Source organism: Channa argus, chromosome 22 (genome assembly GCF_033026475.1).
Source record: "Channa argus isolate prfri chromosome 22, Channa argus male v1.0, whole genome shotgun sequence".
NCBI lineage: Eukaryota > Metazoa > Chordata > Actinopteri > Anabantiformes > Channidae > Channa > Channa argus.
Window position 1 is genome coordinate 11,129,571 of NC_090218.1, and position 21,368 is coordinate 11,150,938.

Sequence of the window (21,368 nt, forward strand, 5' to 3'; positions counted from 1 at the left end):
CGAGTACGATGTGAGCAGCATATTGCTTAGATCAACAGCATTTTAGGACTCGTTCAGACAGACTGGCAGCGTGACTCCTGTGATGGCAATGTCTGTCTCCGAGTCTGTCCTCGCAGTCCTTGGTCCAAACTGAAACATATCGACAGTTACTAAGAGGACAGCTGTAGAATTAGAACTTTTTCTGATGCACCCGGTGTTTAGGTTAATGTTTTCACTCATCACCACTGTTAATCATTGCCATGCTAGCACCATGATACACAAGGCCGATGGTGTGGGTGTTCAGTCAGACCCCCGTCAGAGGCTTTTTAACAAAGGTAGTAGGTTAAATCAGGTGCGGCACTGGTTGAAAACGAGTCCACTCGGATTTGCTGAGGTAAGAAAAGCGAGCAAACAACAAGTCCAAAGGTCACACATGAATATCTGCTCTTAGCTTTCATCTAACATCTTCATAGTGACATGGCTGTGTGGGATACACTGGCGACACAGCTAGAGTGGTGTGGGAAAGGTAAGCAAATGCTTTGTATCTGCTTTCACCTTCTCAAGAACGAGCACCTGCTGGTAGGGATAGTTACTTTCTCTCACGCAAATCAAAAATTTATGTTGGCTGTAGAGTCATGTTTTCAGTCACTACTAAAATGCGATTACTGTTGAGCTGAACAGTGTCACAAACACAGACACACATTGTGCTCGTTGTTAATATCAAGGCTCCATGCAGAGTTCTTATTACTGTTCAAACACACCGAGGTACAAAGTCCGCTTGGACACAAACATATCAAGCTATGTTTGTGGAACATTTATATTCTTGGAGTTTTACAAAGTAAAGATAGAACTGTGTGGCTCTGAGTGGCCGCAATTACCTTTTCCGCATTTTGATGTTGCATTTATTTTTTTCAAAGAGGGAAATCACATTGTTAACACGGCGGGAAATTGCACTTGAACAGTACTACTGCTGATTTCTGTGCAGCACTGAATTATTATTGACCAGCATTGGGCGAACTGACCTCGACAGATTCAAAAAAAGAAAAAGACAAAGATTAAAGAAGAATACTAAGAAAATAGTGGGTTTGTCATTTCTTCGTATGCGTAGCTCAGGTATTAAAAATGGTCATGAAATCTTAAATTAAATATTTATCGTATATTTAGATCAAATTGTATATGCATAAAAAGGTAGTAAACATATTTCTATTCTCCTTTTGTGTACAGCTGAAATCTGTCTGCAGCATCAACTAATTGTATGGTTACATTGCAGTTTTCTTCGCTTGTTCTTTCAACTTTCAAAGATCAGGTACTATATATTTCAGTGGTCCTTAAATACTCCAATTCACAAGTTAGATTTAATTAGAAATGCCCAAGTTGATACTATCCACTTTAGACTACTGACCTTGAACAGAGAGGAGGAGTGAGTTAGGGCCTGCGCTCCTCGCTAAATGACACATTGATGCCTGAAGGAGGGATGACAGAGGCAGAAATAAAGAGAAGGGAGAAGTGATGGCATTGACAAAAGAGACAATGACAGAGGCATGAGAACAGGGATAAAATCATATTCCCACACACGCACCTCCAAGATGGATTTTGCCTTCCCACCGTGCCTCATTCTTCGCGCTGACAATGTCAGTCAGAATGAAAATGAAAATCTTTGCGACGCAAATTGGATTTGCACTGATGAAGGTCATTTCATTGGGCAAGAAGAGCAGACTAATTCACAAAATGAGGATTGATTCTGATTGTTCTGCTGCTCATTTCTTCTTTTTCAGTCTCTTATCTCCCTGCACCACAGACGCCTGGCCTGATGATACCTACAGTATTTTTCAGGATACCCAAATAGTCTTTGGCTTCCAAATACAGAGATATGCTGTCTGACTAATCCCTCGAGGCTCAAAATTGCTGTGTCTGGCATCACAAGAAATATTTGACCTTACAAACACCTACGTCTGTCTCTCAGTTTAGCTTTTTTTTTTTGCCTAAATGTTAAAAAGAATTACAAGGATTATAAAGACACAAAGAATCTGGAACCAGCATATGTTTGGCATTTTAGTCGATAAATGACGCATGTGTCATTTTCTGTAATTGGAAAACAATTTTCAGTAATAGAAACAAATGCCACTACAATTGTCCATTGGACAATTTAAACATACTGTGCTTAAGCTACTTATATTGGGACCTTTACTAAAAGTGTAGTATTTGTCCTATTTAAATGTTTTTGAAATCACTAATTTAAACCTGACAGCTAACTATCCTCCAGTCTACATAATTCTTCAACACAAAAACGTACAACAAAACAATACTGAGTTGTACTTGTATGAGTGTCTCCACCAATGACAGCTATGTTTTCCAGTTGTTGATATGTACTTCTCATTCTCATTAACGTGACGTCTCAGGAACAACTTGAAGGATCAACCTGGCTAAAACCTCCATGTGGACTTTATGTTTGTCACATTCTTGACGATGCAATATCTCAGGAACAAGAAGGGGGAATTTTATTACATCTTGTATAACTAAAATGAAAACATAATGGCTTTGAAATTTTTATTCATAAACTGAAATAATAATAAACTGAAATAATAGGCCAACCAGGCTATGTGACACATAAGCTTTCAGAGAATTCAAAGCTTCATCTGAAATTGTATTAATTTCATTGAAAATGAAAAAAAAAAAAAAAAAAAAAAAAAATTGTTGATGCCCGTGTTCAAGCCTTGAGCACATTTGGTTCAAATATTTCACGGCTGCCTTTTACAATAAGATCTGCCAGTCTGATTTTATTCTAGTCTCTATTTTAATAAGGTGTAGTGTTGAAATGTTGAGGCTTCCTGATCAGTGGATACTTTCACACCACGCTTGTTCTCGATTTCATTAATCCTCAACTAAAATTACTGAAACTAAAATAAAGTAAAATCTAATTCATGAAATAAAACCTAAGCTGAACAAAGCTAAAAGCATATTCCTATGAAAACAAACAAACAAAAAAAAACACTCTTGCTTTTATGCATCAATTCTAATTAACACATAAAACCAAGTCATTCCTGCGCTACTGCACTGAGATTATCTGCGGTTTCACGGTTCTAGTATAATGCAATAACAAAAAAAATGTTTGCTCAATCAGAAATTTGCAGCCACTAGGAAAGCTGGAGACGTCTTGGAGCGGTCTTGGCCTTACTGTAAGTAAATGGCAACAGTTTAAAAAGAAACATGTCCAGTATTTTGGCATTTATCCAGCTTGGAAAACACAAAACACAAAGCTGGATATTTAATGTGAGATTCTTCAGCCTACTGTGGACAAAAGGTCCAGATTTAGCATTTGTCATAGGGACTATTAGCCACAACTGACTGCCCTGTGCAGCACCAGTATGTAAATGTGGAAGCATGGCAATGCTGACAAAGAGCAGTAAATAATCAGGGTTATAAGGTGTCTTATCCGAAAGAACACTGGACTGAATTCTCCAGAATTCGAACCAGTTGGGCCGACTTAAGCACTCATAGCAGCATACAGTTCGCCAACAATGGTCAAATGTGTCAAGAATAACTGCACTCACTCGAAGGGCTCACTCGGGTCGTCCTTCTGCAGCTCGGAAGGGATGGGGATTCGTTTGTAGTACATTTCCCAGTCAAACGCCCCTCGCATGGCGTCCCCTGCCTGCGTCTCATAGCCGAAGTTGTCGTGGTCGATCACATCTATCATCGGGCACACAATGGTCTTTCTGTTCTGTGCAATTCGGTCTGAGAGACACAGAAGGAGGCAGAGGGGTTAATAGACAGTTCCTCATGAACAGACCATGTAAAAAAGTATTTCCAAACCCTTTTTACTTTAGATCTTCCACTGTCAACCGAAGAGCATTTCTGTGCAGAAGAAATGTTTCTTCTACTATCTTATTAATCAAGTGACCCTTCAGATTTATCAATGTCATCCTGGGATTTCGAAATCACTGGCGTTAATCTGTGTAAAGGTCTCCACTAGCGACACAATGATTTTCAGTTTAGTGACATTTACCTGCTAATAGCGCAACTTAAACACCAATTATCCCAAATTACAAAACAGCAGATGCAGGCAGATTGATGATGGCATTGCGGCTGAAACTGGGGGTTTTATTTATTATTTGATTGATAGGTTTCTCAGCTGCAGCTGTAGCCCATCTCTTATTCCTAAGCCGCTCCACCCATGGAGCTAAAAAGCCTCGTTACCCAAATTTAGATGAACTGGTTCCAGTAACTGTCAGCCGTGGCAGAGATGAATTGATTTATAGTGAAGGATAACGGATAAGATAATGGGGGTAGCGTGGCATGAGGACTGACTGCTAACTGAATCATGTTATTACCATCCCCTGTACAATGCGTATTAGTGGATAAGCCAAGTGACTGACAGACTGACGCATACGTGGTTCTATTCATACTAGTATTTGGAAGGCATATGTGGACACATTCCTCACATGCACTACAAACTGTGACGACTTCTGACAAAAAGCCGAAGAGCTCCTTTGTTCACAGTATTCGGCTGAATTAAATGAGAAGTGACAGTATGTACAACAACTTAACAATAGCAGATGACCTGGCGAAATGGTCTTAAGTTGTATGCGGTGTCGTAGAAAATGTTCCTCTTCCTTATTTGAGCGTTATTGCATCTTTGAAGAATCGATGAAAGGACTCAGAGTGATGAACCATCCAAATTTAATACATATCGGCACGGAGAAAAACACCAAAGTATGACATATCTCTAAAAATACCCCTTCTACTTGTACTCAAAACCCAAGAAAGGACCCACTCTCACAAGACATTATTGGGACAGACAGGTGTCTATGCCTTGACAGGCACCATTCTTGGTTCATCAAGCCATCATGTGTTGCATCCTTCTGGGCTAAATAAAGAACAAACCCTTTTATGGTTATAAACCTAGATACACTGTCTAGTATCCCAACCCGCGTGTCCGGATTTCTACTTTCTCATAGTGGTCAATGCAACTTTCTGTTAGAAGATTAAGACATGATTTGAGATGTTCTTTTTTGTGAGCATCAGATTTTCTTTCCGGTGTAAATTTGGTGGCTCGTCACATGTTTATAAGGGTTTAGTTCAGGGATAGTGTCTGAACCAGGGGAGAAGGTTGACTTTAGGTGTGTAGTCCCGACAGGTTACGAGTGTTCCTCACCCAGTAGTGGTGGCAGCCAGTTGACGTTGGCCTCACAGTGAGAGTCCAGGAAGGTGATGACTTCCCCTTTAGCAGCAGCGGCCCCTAACAGGCGAGTCCTGATCAGCCCCTCTCTCTTCTTAGTCCTCAGAATCCGAACTTTTGGCAACCGCACCATGTACTCCTCTAGTGTCAATTTGAGATGCTCTGCAGAAAAAGAGACAACAGAATAATATAATCTGGTATCGGCATCACATGAGGAACACAACCGATTCAAATCCCGGTACATGATGTAAAAGTGCTACTAATATGAAAGAGGAAGGTTTCTTGAAGTTGCTGGCAAATGGCAAAATCTCACTTATAAAAGAAGAAAAAAAAAAAAAAGATCAAAGAAAAGTGAACCATTATCTGCCACCATCAAACATGGCATCTGTCGTTGCCACATGCTCTGTACTATAATGTTTCCCTTTGGGCCTAAACATCATGACACATTATCCATACTGGGATGATACTTTTTATTTTCACTTGCTTTTCTGCACTCGCCGATTTTTTTTACATTTTTTATTTTAGTACCTTTACTGCAGTCATTAGTCAGAATTTTACCCTCAAGAGAAAGAAGCCAGCAGTGAGGAATGAAAAGGGAATTAAATCAGCTTCTCCTAACGTGCGCTCATAAAGCTTTCTTCAAAAAAAAAAAAAAAAAAAAAAAAAAAGGTTTGTCGTAAGACTGAGGTGGTGATTAACATTTCACCAGACAAAATTTAAAATGCCATTTCAAGGAAATTACAGATACTGCTTTATCTAATGATTTGTTCGATTGTCTTACACAAGCTGCAACCGCACATCAAATCTGAACAGAGAAGATAGGAACAATGAGGCTCGTTTGCTGTACAGAAAAACTGCAAATATACTGAATATACTGGGAGATGAATCAAAGAAAGCAAACAATTAAAGACAGATCTATACATTCACATTTTTCTTCAACATTTCCTTGGATCTGCCTTAGACAAAGATCAGCTCTGAGCTAAATGGAGCCTCCTGCTCAAATGTCAAGTCAGTTCTGACAGGTCTATCAAAACAAACCGGCCATGTTTCCTTCACTGTCCGTCTGCTTCCACTTTTTTGTCCAAGCTGGAACATCATGACACAAATCATCACCCCTGGTCAAGCTGGTTTTATACCCTAAACAATGTGAAAATTATGACTAACAATATTTAATATCAATATTTAAAAACGTACAGTTTGGGAGAAGGTCAGCAAAACCACAGCACTGCATGTTTTTCAAATCAACGGGCCTCTTCTCTTTCATGACCATCTACCATTTCACGTTTTTATTGGCCGAGAACGGGTTGCTGTATTGATTAAAGCAAAAACACGTGTGACTAAGAATGACAACATATGTGAAGAAATAAAAAACAGGGGGAGAAGAGAGACTGTAGAAGTAAGAAGTTAGCGTCTCTGTCTGACTCCTAGAACATGTTGCTCCAGCGAAACTGAATTTAGCTGGAACCATTAACTTGCTGTACAAAAGTTGCATGACAACTTTACTTGCAAATGCAGTTTCTCTTCAATGTACATGGGAAAAAAAAAACCTATAGCTTGTAATAAAATGCCATCACACCTACACACTCAAGGTGGCTTGAGTCTTAAAGGAGAGTCAACATTGTGTCCCCTGATGCTTGTATGCTTCCCTTTAAACACAACGATAAGTTGTCTTACTGGTGCAGTGAATCTTCCTTATGTAAAAGAGGCTTTAATTATATCTTTTTCTGCGTTGGTTTAATGGCGCCCGACTAGAAAATCAATGCCATCAGTGGTTTATCTCAACAAACCAGCTTCTAGTTTATGCAAACTAACATGTTGTTTGCTCCTTATCTAGAAAAATCTGTCAGCCTTAAATATGTATAAAGGCATCTGTCTATTAACATCTATCATTCCCACTTTTTCTCTTCCAATAATCGACATCTTGCTGGAATTCATTTGCATTTAATACAATCTTGATTTGAGGACGTCTTGATGAAATGCCATATGGCACCAACCGGCAGGCCAGGAACAGTTCCAGACAAAATGCTACCCACCTTGGGTACGCACACACACAACAGATGTAGATGAAAAAAAAAGTTAAGATTGAATGCGTGTCTATGCCAGACAGTTAAAAAAAAAAACCCACTGCTGATTCATGTCTTCTCTCTCTTGGAATCCCAGTCACTCGTGTAAACTGCTTCCCAAAATGAGTCCAAACGTCACAGTTTTGAGCACTGATATTTATACTTACAATATCAATTTTCCACATCATCACATCAAGCTACTGCCACTTCATTTCAATTACACCACACCACAGTCAGTGGTCAACAAATATCTAAATGCAGTTGTGTTGGATGCCATGTTATATGCCCAAACATACCAAATGTGAACGATGAGTTTATTTTCTAGCTCTCAAACCTCACGCTGCATTTCTGGATAACTGACAGGACTAAAGCTCTCATCATCTCCCATGTAACTCACCTTTTTTTGTAATGCAAATTATACTGTATAAATAAAAGAATGACAACCTTAACTTGTGATAATGTGACAAAGCCAAGCTTGTTTGAACTGTGATTGATTGACAAGCTTGTCCTTTGGGGCTTTTCGTAACTGTATACACTTGCTGCTAAGCACTAACGCTCAAATCAACTTGACTGCTGGTGATGTCTGCTCTTGCAATTATTGCACTTCGCGTTCAGTACATGTCATACTGCAAGCCCCCAGCCCAGAGGACCCCAAAAAGGCTACTTGGTAGTTTTTGAGTTGTCCACCTTCATTAATGCATTAGAGTCACAGTAGACTAATCTTCCTAATTCCTGCAAACTGAGACTTTATAGAGACCTGCTGCTGTAGAATGCTTAGGTTAACACATCATCAAATTGCCCGGTTGTGTTACAAAATTCTTCGATCTTAATTCAAATACTGTGGACAATGGATGGAAGGATGGATGTTTACTGCTATTTTTTGGGGGGGAAAAAGTACTTTTCTAAGTTCCTATCAGGTATTTGTTGATTTTAATCTGACGCCCACATTGAAATCGATCACACTGAGACAACAGCTGTATGACATGAATAAACATGCCTTATTTTATAAGCTAGTTGATCCAAATACTGATGAGACAATATTAACATGATATGAATGAAAGTGTGACTGGGAGATTGTGACTTCTGTCACTGATAACGATAGGATTAAAATCAAGTTGTATCCCTCTGCTGGATGTGTTGTAACTCAGTTTCGTGTGTGTGGCTGTGCAGCGATGTTACAGTGTGAACTATCTTTGTTTGCCTCGGTCTGTAGAGCAATTTGCCCATTTAAAGCGCTGCTGTAAATCATGCTGCCATTAGTTTCTTTCATTGCATGGCTTCCAATAAGCGTCAAATATACTACTACAACTACTACTACTACTACTACTGCAGCTTGTGTTTAGACACAACTTAGCTTGGGTTGGTTCCTTTTAATGAATAAAAAAATAGCTCGAGACAAAATTCTTACAGTCTTTAAAAGAATGGTTAAAAAAAGTGTGTAAGTGTGTGTGAATGGGTGAACGAGAAGAAACATTGTAAAGCACCATCTAAGTGGCCATTTAATGTAATATTGTATTGGTTATACTTTAACTTTTATAGTAAAAATAACTAAAAATAAAAATAAATAAATAGCAGCATACTAATTCTTCAATCCAGGATAAAGTGGTTTTAAATGTTTATGCGTGAGAGTCTGGAGGTGATGTGATGCATAAACCCATCCACATCCAAACCATACAACAGTCATGCTTTCATGCAATTATTTGCTGACTGCGGCTGTTCAATCAGTCTTCTTGACCAAAATACCAAAATGAGTGCACACATTTATTTCCACTTGTGAAGGCAATGGTGGCCTTGACGCTGTATCAAACGTATGATACAATTTTATGATAAGGGCTTTAGAAGTTTTGTCTTTTCTCTGTATCTGTCTGTAAACATCACATAAGATTGTAAAAAATGGAAAGATGGATCCGTTATTTGCAGATTACAAGCAGACAAGCCAAATGGGGCCCTGTCATTGAGGAACACCTTCCAACACATCTGCTAATTGGATTCTGAATATCAGAGAAAAGGCAGCAGGCTACTACTTTCAAACCTTCACAGGATAAACTGCTTTGGCTACAATGACAGTCTCTTTATCTGTGCTCCGCATTTTTTCATTTCTCTTCCTTTGTTCCGTACCCATCATCTTTCATCTCTTATTTAATGCCTTTTGGCAGCAGTTGATTCTTGTCTTGATCCAAACAGACAGCTAAGATTCTAAAGACGGGACAACCAGCCAAAACCAACAAACCTGGAGCAAGCGGGTCGTCCCATCTGTCTTTCTGTCCGCTCAGTCTCTCCATTCACCCTGGTTTCCTTTCTCTCTCATGTGACTTATTTTTTAATAAGGCTGAGTAAATGACAGATTGTCTCCTCATGTCCAACAGCATCAAACTCCATCATCAAATTCAGGGACATACTGTTCTAGACTGGAGTGTCTGAATAAGGCCAGATCTGAGCAGACATTAGCAAATCAAATTATTACAGAGCACTAATCAAGACCACAGTGAGAAGTGCTGTCTATCACTCTGTCACACAGGCCTCTGCTGGTCAATCCCAAAGGGGCTATTTCGGGTGCCACATGCCTGGATTGGCTCAAATTAGCCTGGGGGATGTGGAAAAGGTACTGCCAAAATCTGATTGATCATTTATTAAAACTGAAACTGTGGGGGAAAAAAAAAAATTGAACCCAACCCGATGCTCTTACCATTGGGGCGTTCGGCCCCCTGTGAAATCTTTTTTTATTTATCGTGTGTTTTGTGATCCTTTAACAAACATTTTATAGAATAATACCAACAAAAGATAATAAAAGTGTGCTAAACTTTTTTTTTTTTTGGCTTTATAATATCAACTGAAATCCCCTGTTCCCAATTATCCAAGTCACAGATAGGTAAGCTGTCTATAAAATATGTGTCTCATTATGATTCTAATTTTTATAAATCGACTCAAAACAACAATAGTAAATGCTGCAGGGTTCTAACTTTGGAGCAAAGACACCAGAGGGTCTGTGTCACCCTTACAGGAACGTTGGAGTCTTCACCTTCCTAAAACACCAATAAATCAGCCCATTGACTAATAACTATTGGGTGAGTGATTCAGGCTAAACTTTTCCCCTGTGTGGGGTGATTCTTCCATAACCTCCTTAATGACAAGCACTGAGATTAAACAATGAACATTTGCATTGTATGTACAACACAGTCAGTGAAGGAGAAGGGGGCGGGAAAGGTTACCACGTTTTAATTATGAATGGTTAATTTGACCTGAATAAATTGGAATAACGGCTCCTCTGGTTGACTGAAAATCGCCAAGGCTATAAATCACGCTAATGAGAGCGGGCTTACGTCAGCTAACACATTAGTCATTATTAGAATGTGAAGTCTAGGACATGATGAGGGCTCAGACATCATCAACGCCTGGGTCACTTCCACAGACCCCATTTAGCAAACAGCCGCACATTTGCTGCCCTCCATCTGTTTCTGCTGCAGGAGCGTACTACGTCTTCTCAGACAATAATTAGAATCCGACCAAAAACACTAAAACTAAGCAAAGAAGACACAGTGAAGTATTCAATTATGGTAATATCCTGTTTACGTGTTGGCAGTTTAGCTTTGGTTAGAAACCCGGCTGCACATCACCGCAAAAAACGATAAGGTAAAAAAAAAAAAAAAAAGATATTTTGCTCCCAACATGCAGTTTGGAGTTTAATTTCTCAGTCTTGATTTTGTTCTCCTTTCTTCAGTGAGGCAGGGGGAGGATTTTCAATTCAATTAACCTCAAATTACATTGGATCCAATATGACATCCAAATCTCATCTTTCCAAGGTGTTGGATTACTTCCCAGAAGTCTTGGCGCAGCACCAAAGAGCCAAGCCGCTAATTTATTCCTCCAAAATATTTCGGCTGCTCATGTGAACTCCGTCACGCAGCCTCACTTTTTGCAGAGTGCCAGGCTGCGAACATTTGAAGCTGCTTTTCTGCAACCACCATTAAAAAAGGAAAGGGATGCCGAGGGAGATTCTGTGATGATATAATCCAGTGTCTAGGGGATTTTAAAAGCGCACGCACCCCGTCCTCCTCCCCTTCACTTAAAATACGCACATCTTAAATAGCTACTGAGGCAATGATAAGAGATGCATTACAGATGTGCACTTTGCCATCGCGTTGTAAAATAAAATGAAAGCAGCATTTTTGATAAGGAGGAGGACAGGACGGACAATTTCATGTCTCTGTCTTTGAGCACTGTCACACATATATACAGCACACAGAGAGAAGCTACAGCTTCTCAGCAAAACACTAATACCTCTATCAGGGCATCTTCGTTCATTTAACTATGTGCTGTTTTTCAAGGTCTCTGTCCCCATTTCATCATCGCTAAAAGACGACTTCACGGATTTTGACCTTACCTTGTTTCTAGTTTGGGTAGTACATGTACATTAATGCCATGAAACTTCCCTTTAACTTCTCCTTATCAAAATATCTCTCCACTTCTAGCTGAAAAAAGTCTCCAGATGACTTTACTTGGAGGAACCTTCCGTTCAGATCATCTTGTTACTCATACTATGAAGTTTGTAATCATAGTCAACCTGCCTTTCCAGAAATCCCTCAAATGACAAAATCTAAACTCCTAATGATGAAAATCTCCTTTGGGTGATGTCATGAGTTTTTCAGCTAGAAGCAGAGAAATATGTAAATATAGGGAAGTAAGAGGGAATTTTAAAAGCATTAATGTACATTTACACCCTAAGCTAAAGCCCTTTAATGTCTTTACATTTCCTCCTCTTTTGCTTTATGCTCGATGGTGAACTTTCATTAATTTCACCATTCAATAGCCATTATCAGTTGCTATCAGCAATAGGCACCTGCTCCAGATAGTAGCGAGCTAAATTTGTCAATATTATATATTTTTTTGTTTTGTCAGACAGCTGTCCACCCCAACCAGCTCCCTAACAACACTTTGTTGACATAATTCACAGTGTACAATGTTCCACACACCTTGCTCTAATAAATATGTCAGTAGGTAGAGTCCATTAGACCAGCATTAAAGGAAGGGTCAGAAGCCAAACAATGATACTAACTGTCACAGTCATATTATTGGGTTTTATTTCCTTTTTTTTTTTTAAATTGTTCCATCCAATAGTAACACTGACAGAAATGTGACGGTGACACTGATGTAATCCTAGGTTTCTGTAACAATCCATCCAATACACTGTGTGCTAACCACAAACACAACTGTGTGGCCTTACAACCAACATATATTCTCAGCCAATTTTCATCTTGCCAGAGTCAAAGGCTCAAAAGTTCATCCCTTACTCGCTACATAGTGTGTTCGCCATTTCAAAGTAGTGTGTGAAGCTTGAGTGAGTAAAATTATCCAATATAAACTGCACTCAAGTTACCCCACAATGTAATACTCTCCCTTACAGAGATGAGAAAATTACCGTCACGCGCCTCAAACAGCTGTTAATGATGATGCAGCGTGACAACTGTTAGTAATTGTCTGAAACCTCAACTGGCTGCTCATTATTGAGTGAACTAGAGAATGAGTTGTCCACAAACAAAAGTAGTACAGCTAGCCAACAAACTTAACCTTCCAAAACTTGAATTACCTCGTCAGAAAGTGAAACTTTGGTGGCAAAGAAAACACAAATAACAGTCTATTGCATGGATATATCTTGTATTGTGATAATACTAAACTATGCTGTGCTGTAAATCAGTACTTATGAGAAGTACAGTATTCAAAATTTTCATATCTAAATGATCAGGACCAGCTATTGTGATGACAGAGAACAATTTGTCTTACAAAAAGCCAGTGTGCCATCAAAATACTTGTGGTTCACTGAATGTGAAAATCTCACTTGTTATTTTTTTTTATTAGGTCTTTCGGCTTATCCTGTGAGTTCAGGGTCACAACGGCGGATCATTGTCCGCATGTTGATTTGTTTTGGTCCTTCCTGTCCCAACCCGCCCCAATTTAGACCTGGCTTGGATCGGCACTGCACAGCTGGGAACGGGCTGTTAGGGGTTCAGTGTCTAGCCCAAAGACACTTTGACATATAGCCGGGACGGGATCCAACCACAGACCCTGTGGTCTGTGGACGTCTGCTTTACTTGATGGTTTAAGATTACAACAGGAACTTTGCAACAAAATTTAAATGAAGCACATCTTTTGTCTTGGAAGTGGATATTAGATAACATATGACTCAGTACATGTGACATCACATCCAAATATTCTCTGAGCAGTGGTTATTAAAAACAACTCTCCTTACATGTCTTTTTTCTTCCTCGATTTTTCCCTTCCCACTTGCATGTCTGGACACTTACAGGTACTAATGAAGTCAGCCTTGCCGGAGAACAGCTCTCATCTGTAAAGTACACTCCAATTAAAATGGAGGGGAAAAAAAAAAAACAACTCTTGCTAAAACAACCAGCTAACGTGCTCCTCTACTTTGTGCTGCCTCTCGTGTAAAAACACCACCTTTTACCCCTCGGCCCTGCAAACACGGCTTCATTAAAAGGGAACAAAATTAGCTAGCAAAAATTAAACCAGACTGTGTCTAAAGAGGAAGGCAGAGTGAGGGGGGGGGGGGGGAAATCCCACTAATGCAGTTTAACAGTGTCAAAATGAGGCTCCCTGCTGCATTCAAAGCACACACACACACAAATCCCCCCGCAACTTCAGCACACGCTTAGCATGACGATGGTCCAAAAAAAAGCAGTATTCAGCCTGCAAAAAGGGGGGTTTTAAGCAAAGTCCATAAAAAGAGAAAAACTCAAATGTAAAATAACTGCAATATAAATGACTACAACTCAATTTCCCATTCCTTTATGAAATACAGTTTTTATCCAAAAATAAGTTTTCATATTTTAGTAAAAAAAAAAAAAAAAAACAACAACAAAAAAAACACACTAAATGTCTTTGGATTTGGTTTATTCTTCTTCTTTTCCTTCAACTTTTCCCTTTCAGGGGTCTCCACAGCCAATCATGTGTCTCCATCTAACTCTGTCCTCTGCATCCTCTTCTCTCACACCAACTAACTTCATGTCCTCTCTCACTACATCCATAAATCTCCTCTTTGCTCTTCCTCTAGACCTCCTGCCTGGCAGCTCCAACCTCAGCATCCTTCTACCGATATATTCACAGTTTCTCCTCTGAACATGTCCAAACCACCTCGACCTGGTCTTTGACTTTATCTCCAACACATCGAACATGAGCTGTCCGTCTGATGTGGATAGTCACTCATACAGTTTGCAACAACGAGCTGATGCTGCACTGAAGTCCATCAAGTTACATTAACACCTTAGTGAACTAGGTCAGCAAGTGTGCTAATCTTATACTGTATCTCCAATTTATCGCTTGAACAGTGCATCAGTAATATTTTAATTACACTGCTCATACAAGACATACTGATTTCAATTAACAGGCTCAGTGTTGAGCTAACCAACGCTGTGAGCTAAATCTCATGAACTGGCAATGTCTAACATTTACCCACTGAGAGAGGCTGCCAAAAAACAATGAAAACATTCATTCACTACTAAATCATATACTGTACAAACACTGTTGTGTAGGTTAAACTATTCACAGCCAGTCAAAAGAAAACAGAATTGTCAGAATGCGAAAAATGATCAGAGCAGCAGATCAGGAAAAGGCCACATGTTGCCAGTGACCCCATTCTGAATCCGTAAATATCATATCCAAAATGTGAAAATGTGGTTTCCACAAGATAGATTTGCAGCTGATATATTTACTGATGATATCCATTAAGGTCATTACAAACCTGCATGGTCAGCTTTAACACTGAAACAGCGCCGGCTCATTTTTTCGGCACTGCCACAGTGTGCGTGTTCATGCGCAGCTGCCAACCCCGGAATGGGTCTGCGTCAGTTCTGAACATGGTCTCTACTCCTTTATTTCAGCAGCACCACATGTTGGACCCGTACCTGTGCACCTACACGGTCAGACACGCAGAAGACATATGGCAGGAGGAGGAATCGGTGGTGAAAGTAGCCTATTAGCTGAACTAACCTTGAAAGTAACAGGGAGGTTGAGAAGCCGGAGCGAGCCAACACTCCCCTGCAGGCAGAGCGAGGGCTGAACATCTTCCCTGCGTGGGCTGCGGAAATTCAATTACAGCCTAATGAAGAGTGAGCTGACCTCCCCTCGCCACCCCTTCTCCCTCCATCCTTCCCTCCTCCCTCCCTCCTCTCAGCTCCAGCTGAAGCTCATTATGGATTGTAGTTAGTCAAACCAGTTAGATTCCCGTAGCTGCCAAAGACTGGTGAGGCCTTTTTGTCTCACTCCAGCCACTTATTATTGAACCAAATTCCTCACCTATTGTTATTTTACAATTTCAATCTCTTTCTCTCCATCTTTGCCTTTGTTTTTACAGAGTTCCGGCAAATACTTAGTCCATTTTGTAATACTGCATTAAAAGAAAACTTACGGAAATCCTGTTTTGAGAGGGACTTGGCAGTATTAGTGAAATCAATATTATGATTTTTTTTCCCCAATCTCGTGTCTTTTGTATAAAATTGCATTCCTATGCAAATGAAGTGCAAATGTAATTTTCTTTTTTCAAGGGAGTATGTTGATGGGAGGCTAACTCATTTAATCTTTCCAGGGCAAAATCATGATGGTATAGGTTTGATGACTAGTAGGACTACTGCTTGACTACAATACGCTAATCAGAGACAATCCTTGGCAGAATACGTCTCTGAGACTACAAATGATCAGTTAATTGTAATTTTGAGAAACCCTCACTTGGATGCATGGGACAATCATTTTCACAGTTTATCCTAAATGCGTATAATCCTGAAAAGTCAGCATTGTTTAAATCGACTTGCAGCTAAAGCACAAAATTATTTGACAAATGCGCCAATTACATACCTAACTGCAAAAAAAAAAAATGTTCTGTGTGAAAACCTTTATACAATATGTTCTCCATTTTCAGCCTTTGCTTAGTTTAAACAATGTAACCAGAAAAGTTTGCCAATTGCCACAACAGTAATGAGAGCCAACACAACAAAGGAGCTTCACTTCACAAATACACAAAGCAAGTACAATGCTACGAGCTCCCCTGGCCACTGCAGAATGCAAAAGCTGCATTCTGAGTTCATTTTTACGTAACTGAGTAAGAGAACTTCTGGATTTGCAACCCTTTGGCAACAGTATCAACAACACCCAGCGTCTGGGAGCTTGGCAGGTGGCTCCTTCACAGCGGCAGAGCAAAAGCTCAGGTACGTCTGGTGCAAGCGACACATTAAATCCAACAGTCATCAAAAGCAGTGTTTTATACATATTTTAGTGTGTTTCATGACACCATTTTACCACATCTTCGTTATTTACCCATCCTGATAGCGAGAACCTGGTGAGACTGCTTTCATGCAAACTAAGACTGTCCTGTGAGGGACATAATCTGGTCGAGGTGTTATTAGTTTTCAAGGAACTTTTTAGCAAATGAATCAACTGCTGGATCTCAGCTCTAATTAACTATTTCACTCACTTCACTGTGAAGGTACCTTTTCACATTTCTATTTCTAGCCACCATCAAATGCATTGATGTCTACATTACTCAATGACTCGGGTTGATTAAAGTTATAAGTTAAACGATAAAACTTTAAAACCTCTGCCTCACCATTGTCTTTCACATCATCTCCAGCCTCCTCCACCTTTTTAATATTCTTTCACGCATCTTGATTGTTCAATTTCTCACTGAGTAAATTTATTTTGCATGCCCATGTATCATCTCCTTCCACACTTCACTGCACTCTCATATTTCCTGCCAAAACGTGATAACTGTCCTTACAAAACATGTCATACTGTCTCAAATTGCAAGCAACAAATTGGCAGCCAAGTATACAGAACTAATTACAATTTTAATCATAAAAAATATCCCTAAACATTTGAGAATGGAGTCATCATCATGTTGGATACTTAATGCCTTAAACCCTGATATTTCTCTCATATTAAAATATAGATTTGTATTCAAACTGTTTTTCAGTCAGCTATCAAATTGACTGCACTGTCGAGCAGGAGCCAAGACAGTGAGCGGTCACTGCCGTGTGGTTCAGTGTTAGCCATGTTGGATACTTCTGAAGTAAGAACCGACTACGCCTCTTAGTCAACCTCCTTCATCGTCATGGATACAATAACAAACATAAAGCAGGCCAGGTTCAGGCACAAAACAGCTTTGTTAGGTTTAAATATTAAGCAGTAAAATAACAACTTACCGAGTAGAGATTAGGTAGTTATGGATATGCACCTTCTGTATTTTGACGCCCCTGAAGCATATTTACGAGCATGATAGTTAATGCTAACCTCAACTCATGTACAAAAACCCACTTCTTTGAAGATGGAAAGTCCACATTCTGGCCAGAGAAACGGTCACTTCCATCACATTGGAATATTCATTCTTTCCCAGGCTCATTAACACCCATTTACACTGGGAGACGTAATGACTCCACTAAGGTTAAAGTTACATTATGCAACTTTTCAGAATCAATAATAAATCAATCCAACCAGGCCAGCAACACAAGTGTCTCCTAGATATGCAAGTTACCCTTTTGCAACAGCATCTTACACACAAATCTGAACTTATCTGATTGGCTTGCACTCAGGAAGAAGAAAAAAAAAAGACCTAAAAAAGGTTATATTGCAGGAGACTCTTAAGGCTTTTAGATGAGAGGCAAACAGTTAACAATGAGTTGCAACTTTAGAAAAAACATGACCTGAATAACAAAAACTCTCCACAGGGATCCTAACTGCCATTTAATGGGGTCATAGGATGTTATCAAACTACTACTAACCAAGTGGTGAAGACTATCAATTTATAACCAATGTTTTTCTTTGCATGTCTTAAAGAGTAACAGCTGATCAGCCTTCTATCTGATGCAAAAGCTGACTGAAATGTGACTGTCATGTGACTATAGGAAGTGGCTGCCCAGTAGAGGAAGTATTCATCCTGCTGACATCAGTCCAAAGCTATGGTGAAGTGGGTGAGGCGTGCATACAGATGAAGGTAACAACATGAATAGCCAGCGTATTTATTTATTATTGTAAACCATACTCAGAAATGCAGCAGGTATTGTTATTAAGGCTACGGTGGAATGTAAAACAGGTTTTTCTGCCTTATCAGTGCTGGATGTCTTCCTTTACGATGACCGAATGGGAGTGAGAATAGAAAAATAGAACATGTGTTTTGACTGACACTGAGTAACTGAATTTACTGTTTGCAACAACCGCACTATGAGTAAAGCTACAGCAGGGAAAGCAGTGAGTCATAATGAGTTTCACTAGTAATTTCCAAGTGAAAAACCTCCACATTTGAAATTATTCCAGCAATTGTAATTCACGGCAGGTGGGGGAGGTGAAAAACTCTCAGCGATTCAACTTTGTAGTCCTGCCACCATTACTGCAGAGTGAAATCAGAGAGGACATATCCAGTCCACTTTTTGGTCTATTGTCCAGACAGCTTTTTTCTGTTCAGCTCTGCAAATATGTTGCAATCAACCAATGTATTATATAAAGATGCTGATCAATTACACAGCTGGTTCCTGTATTTGCTTCATTTTAAGATGAGGACTGTTGCTATCCTATAAAGGAAGAAAGAAATCTGATTGTTGGTACACAACATGGCTGTGCTGTTCAATCACTGAGCACAAATAGTAACTGGGCACGACAATTGACTCCAAGTTTGTCAAAGTCTGGTTCCGCCCGGGTAAACTTCTTTGTGACAGTTAGGAAATAAAATCTTTCGAGGGTGAAGATTCTGCCACTTTATTAGTGTTGGCATCACATGCACACGCAAAAGACATAATTGGAAGATTTGCACTGGGCTCTAGTGCGTAGCTTCTGTGGAGTTCGTATAGCATGTCATCCAATTTACTCTATTGTGTTTCTTTTAGCATTTTATAAGCATGTTTATCCTGGTAGATACTCCCACAGTCTCAAAGTGGCACTGATGCTTTTTCAAATGTGACAAGATTAGATATTTTAAGTCAGTATGTAACTGTGAATTCCATATGCAGCCCAAGCTGCGAAACTCCACTAAGCATAAAACACAATAATACACAGAATTCAGCTGCACAACGGTTGTGCCACCGTTTCACACATGAGCGCTTGCAGTAGCCACCATTTACATGCAGTTAGGGCAGTTTCTTTCTCACCAGCCCATTTTTACATTCAAACCAGTAATTCATAACTTCTAACAGCTTAAAAAAACACCTTGTTCTTTTAGGTTGGAACACATAGCAACAAGTGCAGCAGCCCGGCTTTCAACAACAGAACTTTTAAAACGGCATGTACTGTCAACTGTAGAGTGAAAAGAATGATGATCCTCGATGCACAACGTCTCCCAACCGATGCCATCAGAGCCCCTCACAGCTCCCACTCAGCTCCTCGTGTTTCCTGTGTAGCCCAAACACACTGGAGAACTAAAAGCACTGCACAACTTCAGCCAGAGTTCACACGTTGTGCGCGTTATGATATCACGAGAAGCCGAAGCTGTTTAAAGTGACTGACTTTTTCTGCCTCAACGAAAACACAGCAGAGGAAAGCAAGTACAGGTCTCCTCTGAGGGCAATATTCAGTTGTAATAATTTGGATTTTTAAAAGGAGAGAAGAGGCTGTTCCAGGAACACCTCATTTTGCAGCGAGGCTATAATTACACGACACAGAAAGCAGGTACTAATTAGCACCTCAGAAAATACAACTGCAGTCTGAAAAAAAAAAAACATCTCATCAATTGTTTATCTTCCTCATGGCGGCATTGAGGCACCAAAACAAAAAGCGTCAATTAATGTAACAGGGCATCAGTATAACTGCAGGCAAGCATGGAGCATGCAGAGATTGCTAATTAGCATCAAGCAAAGTGACTGAGAGGGTTTTATAAAATGTCTGCTTCACCCTTTAACATTATGGGTCCCCCTGAAACTTTCACCTTTGAACATCCAGTAAAAATATTCCTTCACATCCTTTCTTTCTTTTCTCTCTCCATATAGTTTTAGTGCATTATTAAATATCTAAGGAAATGGAAAAGTGAGCAGGAAATTATGTGTCACACAGTGGCAGTGGAACAGGCTTCATGCTGAATATCATCTTCTTGCCTCCACTCAGACCCAGGTGATCATATTCCACTTGTCCCCTGATTCATTATGTGAAGGTTCAAAGCTGGACATTAACTCCAGAGTTCGGACTGATTGGACCGACTGTGTGAGAACATCCATCCACATGAGAAACTGGATAATTGCCCCACTAACACTAGCAGTTCAAAGGAAACTGCAGTACATGCCCTCAGTATATGATTTCCAAGTAGCCTGTGACAAAGCAAGACACTTTCCATTGAAATCAAATCTACATTTGCAATACAATGCAAACAAAACAAGAAGGTAAAGTAGTTAAATATAAATTAAAAAAAAATGTACTATTGGCTAATTATGAGTCAGCTAAAAAGGTAAATGAAGAGAAAACATTGCCATTACATGATCTTCATCACAAGCAGAGTAATCAAGTAAAGTTTAGCCTGGGGATGTTTGCAGAAGGTGGGTTAAAACTGCAGCGACTTGAATGAACGGTGTCCGGAGTTTCCCATGACCTGAACGTGTAGTGTAAATGTAGTCCGCTCGGATTTCTTTTCCACTCACTACTCCCTCTTCTGTTGTGTGTAGTTTCTGCCGGCTAGGGACAGTTCTGTTGTTTAACATATTGTAACCTGTAATTTTGTATAATATTCTAGATTTATTCTGTTTTGCAGTTTTAATTGATCACATTGATGTGATTTTCACCGTGCTGCTGTGGTAGATCAATAAATAGTGTTTTTAATAGCTTTAGCAAGATGAGTCGCTACGATTGGTGCTGTAGGTTAAATCACTAGGCTTAATATACTTAAGATGCTATGGATTTTAGCATGCGAGCAAGTACATTTTATTGAAGGTGTTGCATGTTTTATTGAATGCTTTTTAAGACTATTTTTATTTAGCTGTGGTCAAAGACAAACATCCATGAAATCATAAAGGCACGAGCAATGACGAGCACTGACGAGTCGTTCTCCGGTAATTAAAAGCAGCACAGTTTGCCCCAGTGAATCCACAGTTCACACACACAGAGTCAGCAGAGAGCGGTGAGCTCAGTAACGCCAGCTGCTCTCAGGTTAATAAAAGACCAATTGGGCCAGT

General features: G+C 39.7%; 1 protein-coding gene and 1 long non-coding RNA gene across 2 annotated transcripts in view; one reads left to right on the forward strand and one right to left on the reverse strand.

The window, feature by feature from the left end:
- LOC137107847 (polypeptide N-acetylgalactosaminyltransferase 10-like) overlaps positions 1-21,368 on the reverse strand; it is a 75,800-nt gene that overhangs the window by 18,624 nt on the left and 35,808 nt on the right. Inside the window, exons 5-6 of the mRNA XM_067491905.1 lie at positions 5,135-5,320; positions 3,531-3,714 (exon numbers count right to left, since the gene is read on the reverse strand). Of these exons, the coding sequence (XP_067348006.1) occupies positions 3,531-3,714; positions 5,135-5,320 (370 nt within the window). The remainder of the gene's footprint in view (positions 1-3,530; positions 3,715-5,134; positions 5,321-21,368) is intronic.
- Positions 264-2,507, forward strand: LOC137107848 (uncharacterized). The gene is made up of 3 exons (XR_010912090.1): positions 264-373; positions 453-505; positions 1,755-2,507. It is a non-coding gene; the product is annotated as an uncharacterized lncRNA (long non-coding RNA).